Genomic DNA, 20,241 nt, shown 5'->3' with positions numbered 1-20,241 from the left:
TTGCAGTTTAATAGACACTTTGTTGATACAACATTCTACAGTATTCAAATTGCCAGAAATAATGTTAAAATAACAAGTGCTTCACACAGAAAGCTGACACCATGTCATTTGGCCACAGAGAAACACACTGGCTAGAAAATTCATTCTCCAATATCCTCAGAGCTATTAACAGCACTCAATTATTTCATCTAAAGATAGTTTAAGTGAAGGGTAGGTCTTTAAATAAACACAAACACCCACTGGGCAGAAGGAACAGAATTCTTATGTAGCTTAGCTATCCAAATAGCAAAGAATAACTTCTCTTTTTCAGTCTGTTCAATATGTGCACTGAGCAGGATGCTGTACAGGATTTGCTTCACCATTTGGGAGCATTTTTGATGCAGAAGACAGATAAAAGTATCTATTTTAAATAGAAGAAAATGGTGGTTTCAGACAGGGAAGTATGTGAAATCACTGTTGAATTAATTTCAGATTAGCAATCTTGAAACTACACAGAATAAACAGAAGTGAGCCCTAAAGGGGCTTTTGACTTGACATAGTAAAACTGTTTAGTCTTCAAACACAGCCTCTCTCTTCTTTACATGCTTGACTACTTGCATCTGATCCACAGCTCTCTTTCTGTAGCACATAGACTTTGCAGCAGTTACTTTCCTAAAAAAGTAACTGAACCAGCAGTAAGAACCTCAATATATTGGTCGGAACCATCTACCTCCCCTGACTGGACAGTTTCTTCACAATGCTATGAATTCTTATACACAGAATAGGGCATACAATGACATATACTTCTCCTTTCAGTGGTCTCCCTGCTAGGCTTACATTAATAACCTATGTAACAAACACCTGCACTTCATTCCACAGGTTTATTAAAGTGTAAAAGATTCAACAGTGCATAATATAATAGATAGGAAAGTAGCTGAGCAATGCTCCTCCTGGCACAGGGACATTTTGGAGTTACCTGTCCATAATCGATTTCCAGAGGGTAAAATTTTTTGGGGTATTTAGTGAAGTTCTTTGAATGCCAAGAATTGCCAGTTTTCTCTTCATACAAATTTAAAAAGTGCTCAACGGCGTCCTCTTTTGACGGCATCTGCTCCAGCTTGTTACTACCAATCACAGTGCCCACGCGACCCCAAGATCTGAACACCCAGTATCTAGAGAAGTGAAACGTGAGAGAAGAACAGACATTAGATCTCTGGCTCTAGATCTTGGACCAAATGAAACTGATCCTGCACCAAGCATGTAGTTGAGTGTGAATCACCCAATTGCATACAATTAATACAGTAGCTGTTTTGTCACAGAGTTACTACGCAGACATAATGGAAGATGTTCTCTATCAGCAGGTATAGGAGAGCGACAAAAGCAGACAGTCACCACAGAGCATACGTCCAAGCACTGGTGTAAAAAAAACCAAAAAAACAAAAAGAAAACCCCACAACACCCAGGTGTGAATACATCTGACCAATAGTCCTGAAGGTAAATAATAGCCTCTTAATGTTCAGACTACTGGGGTCACTTCTTTGAAAAAATAGACACTATGCATCTTTAAGCCTGTGACTCAAAATTCTAGAATTCAGACTCATAGAAAAACCTATAAAAATAGAAGTATTTCAAGTCTTTTGTCTGTATTATTGACACCACCTTGAGTAAGCATCCATATGATTATAGGGACAAAAGAATCAACCTTTCCAATGCGTCAGGCACAAAATGCAGGCTCTGTCCTGAATCACATATCAGATAGAAACTCCAAACACAGGAGCCAGCAAAAGCTGATTATGGACAAGGTAATGTGCAACTAAATCCAGAACTGAAACAAGGTCATTACTGATAGCCATCAGCTCTCCTGAATTACTGTACATCCCCTACTTGCTTGGAGGACCAGTACCATTAAGAAAGAACCCTCTCCATTTCTTTATCTGTTTTCAGTAATGCAACCCCTGGCCAGCTCTGCTGTATGTCAGATGAGACTGGAAAGCTAAAGACATCATTGTTCCCCAACCAATTTCAGTGCATTTTTTAAGCCTCACAATACCAGTTCAGAACTACGTAACAGTGGAATTGCCAGAATCTGGTTTTGTTTCCCAAGATTACAGCTCTGCAATTACAAGGCGAAAGTAAATGGAGAACATGGGAGAGACTTCCAACACGGCAGATTTCACTGGCCGTCCTATCAGCCAGTTAACCTAATCAAACCAACTATATGTCACTTGCTCATCCCAGGATGCAGGAATGAACACTTTCAGGTGTAACTCAGCAAACTTACTCACCTCCCAACTTTGGTTTTGTCAATATCACAAAGAAGAGTCTCCATATAGAGCAGAGATCTCCCCAGAAGGAATTTTCTTTTTAAATATATGCATCTATCTCCTCACAAAGACATTTTTACTCATATTTTGCTTTCATAAAAAGCACAATCCACTATTTATTGGAAAAAAAATATATTTCTAGGGAAAACTAAACTTACCTGCTCTCTCTGTCATCCTCTAGCAGTTGCAGTTTATAATAAGAATTTGTTCCTTTCACAATATCTACGAGCCCAAGGGTTGCACTGAAAATCTTTCCACCTTTTTCAAAGACATGAGCAGAGTCCTCCAAACCTACAGAGGAAAAAAAATTAGAACACAGAGGAGGTTACAGTCTTAAGTCTCCTTTCTGAATTTGTGTTCACCCAGATGTTTCAAATAGTTGTGCAAATCTTAACAAATATACTGAGAAAGTTATGATCATATGCTTATTCCATACTACTTGCAATTTATTGAAAAGAAAAAAAATGTTTCAAGCATGCACTTTCAAGATATATTGGAGTAAATCTCAACCCCAGCTTGAGGAAAAGAGGGGCAAAAAAAAAATCAGAATGTTTGGCAAAAGACAATCTAAAATCTAGTATTTAACACTGCAAGACAATCTAAAATCTAGTATTTAACACTGCAAGACTAACTGGGGAAATTCTTGAGAGGGCTTTGCAGGTGTCCCTGAAGAAAATGGACTGAAAAGCCTAGGGCTAGCCACAGATGTAGTCTGAATTCTCAGAAGACCTGCCATGCACTGTAGGTTTTGGAGAGTAGCACCAATTGCCCCTCAAAGAGCCCAGACACAGATGCAGCCTTTCACACTAGACCTACAGCTTCTGCTGGCTGAGCCTTCATTCCTTCTACTGACAGGTGCTCATGAAGCTGAACTAGGTGTGCTCCTTAGCTGCAGCTGTCCTGAAAACTGCACTAGAAAATGCTGGAACATTCAAATTTGGGCATTAATCAATATCCTTACTTTAACAGAAAGAAAAACCAGTTTAAAAATTCAGGTTCCACTTTTATGATGAGGAATCCAAACTCCTTACCCTTTTACAAAACAAAACTCACACACAAACAAACAAAAATCCATTTTGCAAGTGATCATGGATCTTGAAGACTACAGGCAGGCACAGCCATTTCTATCACTCACCAGAATCAGGATCTACTGCTGCTCCACCTTTAACCGTTAGCTTCATTTTCTTTTCAGACTTGCTAGGACCTGCAGGGAAAGGGAGTTCAGCTTTTTTCCAGGCACACAATATAAAATTTGAAGGGAATCAACGTTTACATTCTCAATTTGTGTAGTTATCACCCTAAAAGATGATCAAATCAGATTCCTTGTATAAGAACAGTAGGACTTCAGTGGCTTTTCACCCAGCTTTAGGAGCTAATTCACACCCCTCCCCATCCCACATTATAGTTCAAACGAATGACAAGATCTCCCCAAATGTTAGCTATTTTCTCCCTTTTGGCCTAAAAGGATGGACTGTATTGCTTTTTTCATCTGCATTGTAGATAAGTGTCTTATCTGTAGTTCTGCTCAAGTGCAATTTAAAAATCTCACAGGCTATGCGGGACATTCATGTCCCTTGGAGATCCTACTGCTGTGAGACAGTCTGGTAATAACATACCCAACTGCAAGACAGAAACCAAAGCTTCAAGGACATGGAGAAGCATGGTTTCTGAAGGAAGGTGAGCAGATCGGATGATTTTCTTCACTTTCCATCATTAATAATACAAGCTTGCTATAGCTTAGGTGAAGAATGCCACTGGTATTGAGTCCCCCCCCCCCCCAGTTAAAGAAAAGAAAAATATTGTATGTTCTACGTGCAGTAGAGCAAAGATTCACTGCTCTGGACCCCAGCATTTTCTCTCTTGGGGGCACTCCTGTGGGGTCACAGTAGCATCTGGCACATCTTGGTGCACCAGAACCTCCATGGAGCTGCAACACTGACCCAAGCTGGCAGAGGAGTCAAGGTGTTAGGAGGAAGAGCCTGGACTGATGCCAAAAAGCCTAAAGCACATACAAGACTGAAGATTTCTGAAGCAAAACTGAACTACAGGACACAACAGCCGGTTCAGGACAACTTCACGATCGCTTAGAAACAGTCTTGCCTTGGGGATTCGTTATTTAAATTAATTGCAAGAAAAAGGGCAGAGAACTCGGGAAAGAGTGAGGGTGGACTATATCCAAGTGTGCTCTATATATGCAGCACTGAACAGGCCTGCAGAGAAACAACCACTTTGTTATTCACCTTGTTCTTCTTTGACCTTTCCAGCACTCTTCATATTTGGCAGCTTGCTGCACTTCCCATCCACAGACACCTCCTGGTGCTCCATTTTCACCTCTGCACCCCAAGGCGAAAGTGCATGGAGAGAGAGAAGCTCCTGAAAGCCCTTGCTGGAGGATTTCACATCCTGAAGAAACTCCTCTGAGACCACACGGACTTTGGCCTCCTTCACTTCTTCCATCTTCTTATTCATTTTCTCCACATCCTCTGCAAAGGCAGGATGGGAAAGGGAGAGAAAAAGCATCAGGTTTCAGCCTTTAGCCCCCACCTCTGGCCTTGATTCATGGCCACGCAATGCTCTAAGGAAATGCAGTTCCACCATATTTTGGATTCACCACGTTCTTTGGAAAGCAAAAGACCCAGCAGCCGAAAGCTGCAGCCTGCACTAAAACAGGAACAACCATACTTCACCTTGCTGGTCTAGGTATCTTCCCCTCTTGGGGCTGGGCTGGGCTGGAGCTGTACAGCCCCTCCTGGGCTGCCCGGCAGGTGGGAGCAGTTCTCCTACCTCAGTGCCCAATACAGGACTTCAAGTCCAACACGACACGAGAGCAGGCCCACAGCTGCCAGCAGAGGAAACCCAGTTCAGAGACACAGCCCTGCCGAGCTTTGGGGCTGCTGCCTTTCAGCACCCATGGCTGGGTTCCACGGCTTCTCTAAAGCAAGCGTGGGCAGAATCCAGTGCCTTTTGTCCCACCGAGGGCAGCCCACACACTGCCACGGCCTGCACACAGAGACCTACCTGAGTTCCAGGTGTTACAGACCTGATAGAGCCTTACCACACAACCCACAGGATTAAAGTGCTAGCTAAGTAAAACTCAAACAGCACACATCTGTCTTTACCTTCCCAAGTACACTAAGACCATGTGTGCACACAAACACATGCCCTAATCCAAACACAATTCAACAGAAAGATGAGGACAGTGTGTCCTCTCTAACTCACTCAGTTCTGCTACCAAGCTACCAATAATCAAAGCAAGGCTGCTCACTCTGTGTGCTGATGCACAAGGTGGCCTTGTTAGCGCTTCCTGTCATCTTTCCTCCCAGGTCCTCCACGATGCTCTTCACCTCCTCCTTGGTTTTGGACAGCTTTCCGAGAACCAAGATCTTCATGTTGGTCAGTGGTTTATCTAGGGGTTTGGAAACAACATAGCATGTTATCAACAGGCACAGAGCTCCCCTAAACAATTAATGAGCACAACAGGACAGAAGGCTGCAAGCTCAGGAAGAGGAGGAGACAAGGGTTTAAGCAGATCTGACCTGCGCTAGGCAAGCGGGAGAACAGCTCCCTTTCACGTAGGAAGGCCACAAAGCCCAGCATCTGCCAACACACAAAAGGGTTCCTAGGGAAAAGGTGGAAGACAGGGAAGATGGGTACGTAGCTGCATTATTTGCCTGCAACTTTTTCTATTAGTCTGCTTTAGTACGGTGCTACTAGAGACCCTGCACTGCTTCTCTTTTCCTTCAATGCTTGGACAGCATGGGAGAAACTCACTGCAACATGAACGCTCCAGCTTCTTCAAAAGCAAATCTATTTTCAAGGAGCTGGAGAAGGAGGATTGTCTCTCACACAACACCGTGTTCCCACACATTACACAATACCTTCTGGTCTTGATCTTACAGACAGCACATGGTTGTAAACCAGCTGAATCATGCAAACTCCATAACAAGTCAGGAGCGAACTGGTAACCAACTAGGGCTCCATCACTTTATAATGCAAAAACTGAAGCAATGAGCTTTGCAACACAGGTAGCCCAAGGACACTGCAAGTGTCTAAGAGCGCATCTGCACTGCTCAAGATAAATGGTATTGACTCTGGCTTACAAATTTAGGGGGGGGGGTTGTTTTTTTTGTTTTTAAATACAAATTACTAAGGCTGCTAGCAACCAAGTAACCCAAGTTTAATTCTAGTCAACAGCTTGAGTTTACCTTTAGGGTGCACTGGGGTTGGAATCAACTTGCTAATCAGAACCAAGACCTAGGCTACTTTGTCTTCATTGCTACAATAACATGATTTGGCTAAAATCAGCAGGACAAAATTACTCCTGCCCTTTTCACCACATAACAATAACTCCTTGCTCCCCAAAACTATGGCCAAGACTAAACAAGTTGAGTAAGAAAGTATCACAGGTCTCAGTTGATAGGCCACATCATTAAAGCAGGCAACTCATTCCAACAGCCTATGTGAAATCGCTGGAGCCTAACTTTTTGCCACTTCGCAGGGTGGAGACAGCATATCTACTTTGCACAAGGGAGGTCAGTGGTTGGTAAAGCCAAATCCAGATAGAGGATTTTAAATAACCTCTTTTCCATAAAACTTAACACTGCATGTGGAGTATCTGGCACTGCAGATGCTCCCAAAAGAAGGTAAGCAAGAAGGCTTTTCACAGCACCTCTCACACGGGACACATTTTGGAACATGGGCCTCAAAGTTTTTGATTCATTGCAAACACATCATTCCCTCACCACCACCAACTGCCCAAAATGATTTCTAAGGCAAAAACAGGATCCTGAGTGTGTATCCCCAGAAAACACACCATAACAGGGTCTACCTGTACCTGTTTGGAGCCCTTCTTCTCCCTGTATCCATAGCAGGACAGCAATGACTCCAAAAATTCACCAGTAATGTCTTCCTGTCCAGCAGGTCTTGTTTTATTCTGACCCATGCCCAACTAGTGGCTTACCTCTGGGTGCAGACACGGTCTCTGCCAAAGGAGCAGACACAGATGGAGGAGGCACAGAGTTCACAGTCGCAGCCTCTGGAGGGAATATCCTGTCCTGCTTTTTACACTTAAATTTCTTGAGATAGGGAATTTCTCGAAACTCCTGTGGGATGGAAGCACAAATAGACTTTAAAAAACAAACAAAAAACAAAACAAAAAACCCAAGTACTATTACAAGACTTAAAGACTAAATCTCGCATTGACCAGATCTTGGCATTTACTGCAGGTCGTGGAAAGGATTTCTGAGACGTTCATACTAAAGTAGACAAATACCCATTTTACTGACTGAGAAAACAAAGCTAGAAGAAGGAAAATGACTGGTTTCAAATCAAACCAGCAACATCTCTTTCAACTCAGCATTACTAGAAAACATTTTGTTAACCATTAGCTGCTTATCACTGGATTTCCGCACTGTCACAGCTGTTCACAACTGCAGCAAATTATGCTCTCTAGCATCTGACACTACCTGCTGCTTATTCAACCTCTTTACAAGAAGTAACATCAGTTAAGAAATGTGCTTCAGATCATCAAATTTACAGTAAGCGCCCACCTTTGGGATTATCCAGTCTTTCCTGTTGGGTGTCTGTGTTTTAGCAACACACTTAGTCCAGGCAGTAATATCCCCGGAACAGTAATACGCATCACTCTTGAATACAAACTGCCCCTTACACTCCTCGCAGGGAAGCAGAGCTCCAAATGCCATTCCATCTGCTACTCGGTCCAAAATCTAAAGCAACAAAGAAGGCAAAACAGGTCATGGCAGAAAGAGACTGGAAGCCTGCGTGCTACATTACACTGGGGTGGACAACAGAAAAAAAACTGTAGGGCTGCTGGCACACAGACGTAGACATTTCCAGCACTTCCTGTCACGTGTACATTGCACATAAACCAAGATTCTTTAAGCTGTTTGATTTACAATGCCTTAAAGACATGACACTGTTTCCTCAGTCACGTTGTACCTGCTCACACCTGTGACTTGCAACCTCTCCCATCTGGACTCTGCATTCCAGGCAGCACGCCTACTACACCGCACCTGACCAGGCAACAGTGCAGAAACAGCAACGGAAGAGACAAGACATTGCTTCCGAGCACATAAGCACTTACATGGGAAGGCTGGTTCAGGCAGTCCCAATTTTCCTACCTAGAGAGTGCTTCTTGACCATTTTGTGTCTGGACATTCTCACGCACCATCCCAAACTCCTTATATAGAGTCTTAATAAGTACATGCCACAACCAACTTGCTCTTGAAGAGCCAGCAGCAACAAAACGTGGGCCAGTTTGTGCATGGCAGAATAAGGACACATCACTGAGATCAAAGAGTTGAACTGGGCAAACACTACCGCATAGTTCCTTAATAAGTAAGTGTAATAGCAAGATCATCAGTCTAGAGAAAAAAGGACTGGGTTTTGCACACAATTGCTGTCTGCAGTGTTATGCCAGGAAGCTGCTTCAGACCTGTGCACCTTGCAGCAACATCAGTTTGGGTCACCTTCACCGATTCAAGGATCCAGTACACGCACAAAGCGACTATGCCTCAACTCACGGCATTCTCCCCAGAAGGTACGTCCTGCTTGTTGGCGATCAGCAGCTCTTTCAGGTCATTAGTGGAGCAAACCTTCCTCAGCTCATCCTTGATGCCCCAGATCAGCTCTGTCTGCTCCTGTTGACAAAAGCTGGCAGTTTAGGCACCTGCAGTCAATCACCTTCTATGAACAACACTCCCAAAACTGTAGTACATGGACAAGGTTTCAACAAAACCATGGTATCTTAAACACAGTCTGTGAGATGAGGAGTATCACAAATCGGTAGCTTTACCGAAATGGAGAGTCACGCGTTTTACTCCAAACACCTGAAACAGGTCTTTAAAGTCACACGCTTCAGATTTCAGTATGAATATAAGAATGCATCATGGCTGTAACACATCTTGTCTCTTCTCAAGACTGCATGTGGGAAGGACAGCCCTGTGGGATTCTGTATATAGCAGTGCCTCTGTCATGCACACATGCAAAAAATGCCATGGAATAACACCTACAGCACTATCCCACAGAAAAAGATAAAAATTATACTAACAAGGCAGCCAGTTTTCAGATGCAGTGGAATCTGCACTTCTATCATACTTTTACCTCTGGTGAGTTCTCAAAAGCCTTTGTAAATATCACTTAACTAGTTCATACTGCAAAAAGCAGAGATGCTGATGTATCCGAGCCATGCAATAAAAGAGAAATCACAAATGGTGGTAGGCGCTGTCCTTGTTTTAAGCCACCAGAGCGTAAGAGGAATTTCTACAGATCAGTCACCTCAAGCATTGTGGATGAGTCTGGACGTTCTTTTGGGCCTTTCCACCAAAGACGACAGGGTTGGGCAGCAAAGAAACATCCTAAAAATATCTCAAGCAGTGCCTGAATGTGTTTTTTCATCAGCTATACTCAAAGATGAGGCTTACTCTGTGACAAACTGGTTGCCAGCGTGTTAAACTCTGCCGCTGCCCCCCCCCCCAACCAGTGTCAACGGTCATGCTTGATGAAATATTGCTAAAAATCCCCATTAAGTGAATGTGGGCCCAAAGTTAATCCTGATCCCCAAATTAACTTGATCTGTCCTAAATGTCTGCATTCCAGCACCAAAACCTGGATAATGCCTCATCTGTGCTTTGCTAAAGATTAAGCTACCACCACAAAACAAGAGAAAACTTCAGTTCAAAGGCAGATGCGCCGTTTTTCTACAGCTCCATTAAGACTTCAATTTCAGCAAAAGCTCCTGTTTGTTTTTTTCTTGGAGAGTACCTTTGTCAAACTTTCAACAAATACAAAAGTCCTGAAGCTCCCTCAGAAATTCTTCTCACAATATTCTACAAAATAAAAGGTAGAAAGCTGTGATTTATCAAGAACTGAACACAGCTCCCCAGAGGGTGAAAAAGGTATGACTTCTCATTAATCTAGTTAACACTCTACTTCTGTTTAATTTTTACAATAAGCTGTTTATTCGGTTCCCAGCTCTTCTGCAACGGTATTCAGTCTCCAAGTTTCAGCCATTACAACCAGATAATCCAGGAAGGACCATAGAATCAACTTCCCTGAAAGAAAAGGCGCTTAACCTAATCTATTTGAATCCAATAAACACAAGTCCTAGAGTCTTCCTTCCTGATCTTTCGGGAGGCAGCCGCAGGGTGAACTACCTTCAGCAAAGCCTTAATGAAAGGGGATCCTGTGTGCCAGGACATGAGGACCGGCTGTCTCCTGTGCTGCAATCCTCCTTTAATTAGTGCCTGACACTATGGTCTAAGAGGCAGTTTTACAGATCTGATCAGCTAAAACTCACCTTCAGCAGTTTCTCCTGCTTTGTTTCTTTCTCTTTTTCTTTTTTCTGTTTCTTTTTCGCAGTCACATTTCCATCTACCTCGTCTCCTTTTCTCTTTCTAATACAGAAAAAAAACCACACACATGAAAGGAAGTTATTCAAGTGACTGTCCAGCAGTTACCAGAGCTCACTTTGCTCTTATCTGCAGAGGCTTGACTATCCTGAATTTTGGCAGGCAAGCCCATTTTTTCAAATTCCTCAGTGCTAGATTGTAGGCATGTACTTGGCTCTGCAAAGAAAAAGCCTTGATCAAGTCAGGTACGCATAGAGCTATTCCACAGGATAACTGTTTGATCTGGCAGAACACACAAAAGTGCTGCAACATTTGGACTTGCAGGCACATTCATCTACACCTGTATTAGTTACTCCAAAGGCATATTTAAGAATCATTGACTGTATCTAAACATACCTCTCCAAATAATCTGAGGAGCTACAGCAAGGCGGGTTAAAAGACTACTGTGCCTTTCAGCTGCATCAGTAGCTTGACCTTTCAGCTCAGACAGTACATACTTTTGAGATAAACAACAGCAAACATAGTAACTTTAATAAGCCAGCACACTGGGAAACCAGGTATTTCCCAGCTAATTTCTCTTTAGACAGGAGTTAAGTGTCTGAAATCAGACAGGAGGAAGTTTCTGCAGTGTAAGCTACTTCCAGGCTGACACTGGTTTCATGACATGCTACTGTACAGTTTTGTGCGAGGAATTTTGCTGTTATTAGCTGGGGCCTTAGAGCTGTGCAGGGAGAATTTTAGAAAGCTTTGCTCAAGAAAGACTGGAGAGAAGAGGACGCCAAATGAAAGCCCAGGAGGATTTTGGCAGACTTCAGAATGATGAAAGACCTCAGTAGGAGATTGCTTACGTTTCCAGAGACAGGTGTCATCCTCTTAGTCTGCCTGGTTTCAAAATACATCAACACCAATAAATGAAATCAGTGCGTGTTCTCACTATGAGGAAATAAAGGGAAATTCTACCCCCTTTGAGGCAGGAGGGACCCAGAACTTGAGGCAGAGCATGAACGCTGCTTGGATCTCATGCTTGATTTTGAGAGCTGCTATCATTTAGGAACATCAGCCAGGTTTCTTTTTAAGAAAGAATCTGTAGCTTAACTTTGTAAGCTGTGGCTGATGGTTACGACAAAGTTAACATTCTTTTCTTCTTCTATGCTCAATTTTAAACACTTCACCTTCTAGCTTTACTACCTTTAAGGCTGACCTAGTACTAAAGCTTATAAACTATAAAGCTGCAGGATGATGTTAAGAGCACTCTCCTTGAAGACTCAGATATTGGCGACCTGTAAGTTCTAGTAAAACTGTTCTGGACCTAAGATTGGGCCAAATTCTAATTTTATTTGCATCTGCTACCAGTAGCCCTTTGTTAACACCTCTGACCAAAGCATAGCTCGAACCACTTTGCAAATCTTGCAGGTGTTAATTCGGTAGAAGATTCCTTCCTTCAGCTGTCCTCCTGCAAGGTCCCATCAGCCTGAGGTGGGGTTACACTGCAAGTTACCCTGCCTCTGAGAACACATAAAAGAAGCCTCACTTCACTACCAGGAAACACTTATATTTCACAAGAAAAGTTCTGTATCGTTTGCTCAGGCGTGCAAGTGTGACCCAGGATGGCAGGGCTGGGTATAGCTCAAACGCACCCTTGCTAAGTCTTCCCAAGCCAGAGGGCTTAGTGATGTAAGCATTTATGTTGGGTGCTCAAGCACTGGGTTGAACAGGGACCCCAGTACCTGAAGCACCTCTCTCTGGGCAGCCTGAGAAGCAGGCTGGCTCCAGCAAGCCAAGGTTCACTCCTATGCAGTGACTTGTCTCCTCTTCGAAAGGAGGGAAGGCAGCAGGCAAGCTGCTGGAAGCCGACTGTGCCGCTGAGAGGCCCCAGGACCAAGGGAAAGCATCTGTATCCCACCAGCGACTCTCACTTTCGGCAGCTTCTCCTCAGAGTCGAGGGGGCAGCGGGCTGCCCTCCTCTGACAGAGCGATTACCATACCTGTTCCAGCCACTTGAGCAAACTGCACAGTGGGAACAATCATCTGGGTTGCAGGCAGAGGAATAAAGCTGTCAGTCACCACCCTCTGTTTTGTCAGGAGCCTGGCTATGCCAGAGACTTAGCAAGCCCTAATTATCATTTTATACAGCCCAGGGAAGGGAAGGCCAAAGATGAATTCATCTCACACATGTATCTACAAGCTACAAATGGGAAGTTTTAGAACAACTGATGAAATACTCGCTGGCTGACCGACACACGCATTCATTTTATCTCCTGAACCCGGTCAGTCTTCACACATCCCACATGCACAGTTCAGCAGCAGCTTGTGTAAAAAGACCAGTACTTACCAGCCAACACAAATCACTTCTTCTCACCATCATGGGGGATACAGAACTACAAATTTTATCCCAACTTTGAAGAAGCTGAAGAGGGAGGCAGACTGGCCCACTCCAGCCTGGCCCTTTCTTACCATCTACTATTTTTCATGCTCCCCTCCCTAAAATGAGAATAAAGGGGAAAGGAGTCATGGCAACCCTGAATAAAGCAAGCAACAGGCACAAGGAGGAACAGGAACTCTCTTTCTCCTCTCTTTAAAGCACCGAGGGATTGTTCCTGACATGAGTACTTGCTCTCCGTCTCACACAACCTTTGTGGTTAATCCAGTGCTGCATGATGTCGTCTCTAGAACAACACTTTACTTCCGTTCCTGGGGAAGATAATGCAAGACAGCAACTCTGCCCAGGCAAGCAAGGCAAAAAAAGGGGGAGAATATTACAGCCTGAAGCAGGAGGGATAAATATATGCTACCAAAGGAAACAGTCCAAGGGTGCCAGCACGCTGCTCTTGCAGTTTCTACACAAGCAGAGGAGCACTCCTTCCTGCACAGGAACCCCCAGCAAGGACACAAGAGCCTCCTTCCCTGGCACTGCAAAGGGCTGGCACTCAGGCGCAACAGCCCTCAGCCCAGGAGAGGAGCGGGATGCCTCACCCAGAGCTGACTACACAAAGGAGCCAGGACCCTCGTAGGAAACCTTCCCCTTTTTGTCCTTTGGGGGAAGGAGTATTCCAGCCTAGCTGGATGGCCCAGCGCAGTGCCTCTCATATGCAACATGCAGCTAACACTACTACCCTTATAGAAAGGGCTGACAGGGCAGTCCAAAAGTCTGCTGAGCTCCTCCACAGAGTATAGGCTAGGCATGCAGAAGTAGCACACAAGTTTGGACGTGTCATATCCGAGCTGCAGAAACAACATTTGAATCAAGATATAATTTGAATGTAGTACAAGCATAGACATCTTTAAAGATCACTTTTGGAATCTCACCTACAGCAGATGCTGTAACGTCATTTCTGTAAGATGCTGTAAATTCTGTCATTAATTTCTTTTTATCTGATTGAATGTACAAGATGAATCATCAGAGGTATCTGCGTGTTATTCAAGCTTTTTTTTCCCCCCCCTCCTTTCCCCTCCTCCCCCTTCTTCAGAATTTCTGTGCTTTCTTGACTGACAATCACCAGGTAGGAAGCATGGTACACTTCTCCTTCACTTATGCGGTTTATTTGACAGACAACTACTTTTTCAATTGACCTTTACCACCTTTGGCTCAAGCACCCAGCCTAAACAGCAGGAGAAAGGTAGTGGAGCATAAGAGCCAGCCAACACCTTCATGGTTGAGGGGCTTGCTCACGCAGTGCTTGGAGAGCAGAAGAGATGAGAGGGTCCTGCTGCTTTTCTGGCACAAGGTCCTGGTTTACATTACCCTACCTCACCAGTCTAAGCTTTTTTCCACTGCAGTTCTTTTATTTTTACAGTGACTTGGCAAACTACACTGTGGCCTATCTTTGCAAAGCCTTCATAGTTTGAATAGCATCCCAGCAGTGGCCCAGGAAAGGAGAGGCAGGGCAGACAAGAGAAACACTTGCACAGTCAAACTCTAGTGCTCTGCTACAGACCTGGGAGAAAACTTAAAATATCCTTCTTGAACTCATGCACTGCTCTAGGACAAAGCAGAGCAACTCAGCTCTGCACAAAAAGCAGAGGACTACTCAAAAAGTTGCAAGTAAATTAAACCACTGAACTTCTACTTATATCCTGCAACACCCACAGAAGCAAAATGCCTGTGAGAAAAGATGGCAGGTTGCCTGACAGTTACAGACAGTTCTTCACAAACATCACAGCCTGCAGTCGTTCAACCAAGTTAGCTGAGAAGCGAGGCACCTGACAGGGCTCCCCAAGGCACACTTGCTCGTATGATACTGCAGGACACCCCCCCGTGGCACCTCCACTATGGCTGAATGTTTCCAGAGCAACTGTTTGCAAGCTGAGCATAACGTATGGAAGCTGAATGGCAGCATCTCAATGACACATAGGTCGGTTTACACACAGTCTGCTCCGCCACCAACAGCCAAGGATGACATTCAGACGGACAAGAGGTTCTGAACAGCACTCTGTGCCCATCAGACACGCATCTGAAGGACCAATGCTGAAAAACACTGCACAGATTTGACACATCCAGGTTTTCTCAGCACCCAACATTGCCCTCGCTGGACAGTTTCACACTGAGTCCTGGTAAAAGTAGAGCTGAATTCAGTCTACGATGCACATGAAGCCTGAAGTCTTACAAAGACAAGTTCTTTTCTGTTTGTAGACCCCAGCAACACCTCATGTTCCCTTCTTCATGGGGACGATGCAACAGTGGCTTGCATTATGAACCGTAACTCTAATCCAAGTTACTTCATAAACAAGTAACAAAAGCCTTCGTTAAAAGAGAAAGATTGACCAAAGCTAAGAAGCAACCTGGAAGCACTTTTCTGTCACTACAAGCTCCGTCAAGGGCCTCTAACTAGAAATTTCAAACAAGGCAATGAATTCAGTCTTAGCATAAAAGACTTGGCAAACAAAAGCATCCGAGCGTCAGCACTGCTCAGCCAATACGCACCATTATCAGATTCAGTGCCTGTCACACATCAACAGTTCATAGGTAAAACATGTCAAATCAATTCTCTAACAAGTGGTTAGAACAGAGGAACTATCACTGATAACAGCACAACACGGGAGACGCAAAGCTCAGCATCCATTTGTATAAGACACACATTATTTTATGGCTGAAAGCCCTACATCAGTTTTCCAAGTCACAGCCGCTGGTCGCTGTGCTTTCTGTATGTAGCCACAGGGGGCACTTGCATCGACAACTCCTAGTGATGGGGAACTTGCCTGTTGTCATCTGCTTAATATCATGAGAATGACCAGCGCCTCTTACAACCGCTATTTATTAAGAGAGACAATAATGCTAAAGAACATTTATCATAGACGCATTTGAAGACAATAGCTCCTTTAGACAACACACTCTTACATGCCCTACATACCCTTCGCTCTTGGTAGCGGGAAGCTGCTTCTTCAGAGTTTCTTTATCTTCAGCTTTCAAGATCCCAAAGCCCAGGAGCTGAGAGGCCCCGTACGTCGAGAGGAAGCCCAGTTCTGCTCGGCGGCTCACAAAACAGTCCGGGTGGTACCAGTTATCTATCATTCCCAGCTGCGGCTTTTCAGGATGCACCATCTTCTTGGAAATTCGGATCTGGCCCTGAGGCAGGTTAAAGTGACACAAGAGCAATCGTTAGCATGTCCTAGAAAGGGCAAGGTGTTAATAAGCTCATCACAAACATAACAATTCCTGAACAGGTGCAGAACAGCAATGTTTCCTCTATCAAAACCTGTAGCTTTTATTAAAGCCCTGTCACTTAAGCTCCTCTGTCTTCCTGACTATTACTTCTGGGTTGAATTTCTCCACATATATTTCAGCTTGAAAGAAATCCTCTCAACTGAATCGAAGTTGAAAGCCCAGCCTTTTAAGTAGTTTTCTGCTCAAGAAACCCTTCCAACAGGTAAACTCCATGCAGTCTTTACTCGCTCAACTCCCTGACTCCCAGTAAAGCTTGAACAAGTGAAGCTCACATGACCAAACCCTATGCAGGGAACTCCAAAAGCTAGCTTTACATCCCTAACTCTGAGCATCAGTGCTAATAAGATCCAAAAAGCAGTGAATTTCTCACCCCATTTTACTGCAAATTACTTTTCAGATTCCAACAACTACTTGTTTTAGGTGTTTTTAGACCCCGGTCCTGCACACTCCAGTATGGATATGTCTACACAGCAGTCACCAATGCTTCTGCAGACAGGAATATACAGAACTGGTGTTTAGACCTGCCCAGGTGAGGGCCATTCACATCCGTCAGTACAGAGAGACTCAGAGCTTCATTTTGCCAATGCTGTTTAAAAGCAGAGCACCGATACATACTTCAGGGCAGGACACATGGTTAATGAGCTGTATCACTGGTTTTGTATGGCTCCACGGAGTTAATACAGATACACTGCACACAAACAGAGATGGTCTTGTTGAGGGAGAGGAAGAGGTTGACACCTTTGACACGCTCCAACAAGCAGCAAAAGCTGCAGTTTGTGGTGGCCTTCTCACCACAGAAATGCTGGCAAGCGGTGTTGCAGTCTGCTCCCAGGCAAAAAGAAGCATCGGCAGGTCTAAAGCCCAGGCTCCAGACTGAGGGATGCCTTTACTGCCACCTGTCCAGGATGAAGCTGCTCTTGACGCACACAAGTGCAACTTTGCAAGTGCCTTCCATATGCAAGACAGGCAGGAAGAAATTATAAAAGTCACTGTTTGAACTGGGGACTGGTGGGAGAAAAGACAAGAGTTGGAGAACTAAAGAAAAGCTCCTCACCTTTTCTATTTTCTGTTCACAGCCTTTGCAAGTACTTCTGTTAGACTTGGCATATTCTGCAGCAAAGTCATTTAGGCTCTTCTCAGCCTTGCCACCGCCTTCCTGGTCTCCTCCTTTTCCTGGAGTGCAAAGGCAAATACAGACTTTGGCTTTAAAATGCTATTTTTTTTTTTTTAATTATTATTCTTCTCTGTCCCAGATTGTTAGCAGGTTAGCAGTCTGGATTAATAAACCCCTGTGTTCCAGTGAACCATCTGTCAAGAATCTGAATACAGAATAAAAATAGATCAGTCCATGCTCAAAAGCACTTTTAAAATATGAAGAGTTTTTTAAGCAATCAAGCAGCAATTGTAGAGGCTTGCTCATTGAAGGCTTTTTGAAGCCTTTCTGAGGTGCACAGAACTGACCCTTTTTACCTTTCTTCTAGAGAAGTAGAAAATGAGATCTTATTGAAGAATCTACTGTCCCAGGAGTCACAAATAGCCATGCTTCAAAACAGAACTCCTCTTCCCAAGTGCCAGTTTCCTTTTATTTTCATATTACATTTCAGCGGGCAGACATCAATCTAAAACTACCCAGTATCCTCAGTTTACATAGAGATTAGGTGGATTTAGTCTGTTCTGTACCCAGATCCTTCCCACTCGTTTCCCTGACTCATTAGCTCACTGTGCAACAATTTCAAAGAGCCACCATACCCATGTGCTACAGCAAAGGTATCATTAAAATAACATACTATATGAGCATTTGTTAACATTAAGGAACCGAAACCAAAATACACCAGTCACGAAAACAAGAATGTCTGTTAATGCATCTGCCAACCGCCTTGCTTCTTCCTTGCTGGTTTCAGAGGCTAGACCACACTGCCAGCTTCCTCATCTGCAGTGTGCCGCCACCATGGCAATCCTGCCCCTGTCACTTCCTGAAGGGACACAGTAATCAAATAACCGCAATCTGTCAATGGCTTGACAACAGCAAGCATGCTTCCTGGTGAACCTTTGAACATCAGGACACCTCTCTTTACCTCCTCCAGGTCCTCCAGTTTCAATGGCTTTCTTGATTTTCTCCTGATCTTCCCATCGGAGCTCAGGGAAGCCATCGATGTCCGCATGGGACACAATTCGAGCCCTCTTCCAGAAGCAGCTGTAGTGATGCCAGTGAGGGACTTTGCCATCAAACATGGGCGACTAGGAAGAAAGCAAAATTAGGCCAAGATGAAGTAAATCAGAATCACGAGCGGAAAAAAAACAAGATAAAATGGAAGTATCTGGGTAAACACAAGTAATTTTTTTTTTCCAAATTAAAAGATCTGCAATTTAGGATGAAGTCTAGGAAGAAAACCCAATGTGACAGACAAGTTACCTAGGGAGAAGTCCAAAGGGAAGACACACAGAAAAAGAGTTTACCCAGGTTAAGCAGTTTGTCACCCCATTGCTTAGCCCTTCCATACTGCTCGAAACAAGAAGCTCGTAGCCTCGGCATGGCTATAGCAGCCCTGAGCAGACAAGGAGAGGTTTCTTCTCAGTGAGAATCAGGCCATGGGCAGGGATGAGCAATCGAAACAAAGACACTGGATGAATCCTCCTTAAAACAGCACTTGGCTCATCCGCTACAACCTTCTGCCTAGGGAGCTACAGGAGGCAGAGGCAAAATGTAAGAGAAAATTAGAGTCCGGCGAAGCTCTGCACCAGGACGGGACCGCAACCTAAATCCTTCCAGCAGCAGCGAACCCGGGGCGACCTGCCCACACCTGCCTCGTACCTGCCTCCCGGGGAAGCGCTCTGCTCGGTCGTGACTCAGACACACAAAGCACCAACCTGGCACCGTTCCGGTGACCAGTCGGACAAAATAACCGTTAAACGGTTTGGCGCCAAGAGACGCACGCAAACAACGGCCGTATTAATAACACGCAACGCTGTATTATCATTATTATTATAACACAGGGACCCGGGCGGCGCAGCGGCCCTGCGGAGCTGGTCTCGGTGCGCCGGGCAGCATCGCGCCCCGCGAGGCCGCGGCCTGGTGACTCCCGCAGCAAACAGCGTTTCCCCAGCAGACCGCGGCTTCCCAAAGAAACTTCGACAGAAGCAGAGGCAGGTCCGCCCGCTCGGCTCGGGGCGGTACCGGAGCAGCCGCGCCCCGGCTGGGAGCGGGTCCGGGGCAGAGCTGGTCCCGCAGCACCAGCCCCCCGGCGCGGCCCGCAGCCCCCGGGCGAAGGCCCCGGACAAAAGGGCGGCAGCAGCCCGCGGCCGCGTGTCCGGCGCCGCCGGAATTTCCTCTGCGCCACCGGCGCGGGAGCGCGGCAGGGCCCAGGGGCTCCGCGCACAAAGGCGGCGCGCGGGGGGCGGGGGCGGGCCGCGGTACCTGCACCATGAGGGCGAGGCGCAGCGAGTCCTTGGCGATGCTCTCGCCGCACTTCTTGCAGGAGGCGCGGCCGCTCTTGGCGTACTCCGCCCGGTACAGCTTCTCCGCCGGCTCCGCCATCGCCGCCGCCGCCGCCCACACGGCCCCCGGCACCCGCCGCGCCACCGACCGCCCGACCGCCTGCCGCCGCCCCCCGCGCGCGCGCGTGCTCGCCCGCCGGGAGCGCTAGCCGAGAGCCGAGCGGCCCTCCCCGCTGCCGCCGCCTGCCAGATCCGCCGCTCGGGCGTCGACTCGGCGCGCCTGGCTGCGCCTGGAACGTTCCGCTTTGCTACTTCGTATCAATGGGGGGCGGAGGGGGAGGCGCGTCACGTGGCGGCGGGGGAGCGTGTGCGGGGGGGGGGGGCGTGCGTGTGTGCGTGTCTGTGTGCGCATGTGTGCGCATGTGTGTGCCTGTGTGTGCGCTTGTCTGTGTGCGCATGTCCATGTGCATGT

General features: G+C 45.7%; 1 protein-coding gene across 1 annotated transcript in view; it reads right to left on the bottom strand.

Annotated features, from left to right (window-relative positions):
• Positions 1-19,975, bottom strand: part of PARP1 (poly(ADP-ribose) polymerase 1) — a 32,106-nt gene extending 12,131 nt beyond the window's left edge. The window contains exons 1-13 of the mRNA XM_026094629.2: positions 19,750-19,975; positions 18,410-18,572; positions 17,389-17,507; positions 16,021-16,235; positions 10,621-10,717; positions 8,846-8,962; positions 7,853-8,029; positions 7,264-7,405; positions 5,569-5,709; positions 4,544-4,786; positions 3,439-3,507; positions 2,462-2,594; positions 956-1,151 (exon numbers count right to left, since the gene is read on the bottom strand). Of these exons, the coding sequence (XP_025950414.1) occupies positions 956-1,151; positions 2,462-2,594; positions 3,439-3,507; positions 4,544-4,786; positions 5,569-5,709; positions 7,264-7,405; positions 7,853-8,029; positions 8,846-8,962; positions 10,621-10,717; positions 16,021-16,235; positions 17,389-17,507; positions 18,410-18,572; positions 19,750-19,869 (1,932 nt within the window). The 5' untranslated portion in view covers positions 19,870-19,975. The remainder of the gene's footprint in view (positions 1-955; positions 1,152-2,461; positions 2,595-3,438; positions 3,508-4,543; positions 4,787-5,568; positions 5,710-7,263; positions 7,406-7,852; positions 8,030-8,845; positions 8,963-10,620; positions 10,718-16,020; positions 16,236-17,388; positions 17,508-18,409; positions 18,573-19,749) is intronic.
• Positions 19,976-20,241: the final 266 nt, after the last annotated feature.

The sequence above is a fragment of the Dromaius novaehollandiae genome, chromosome 3 (assembly GCF_036370855.1).
Source record: "Dromaius novaehollandiae isolate bDroNov1 chromosome 3, bDroNov1.hap1, whole genome shotgun sequence".
Classification (NCBI taxonomy): Eukaryota; Metazoa; Chordata; class Aves; order Casuariiformes; family Dromaiidae; genus Dromaius; species Dromaius novaehollandiae.
The sequence above is the reverse complement of the archived record's forward strand: the minus strand, read 5'-3'. Positions and strand labels throughout refer to the sequence as shown.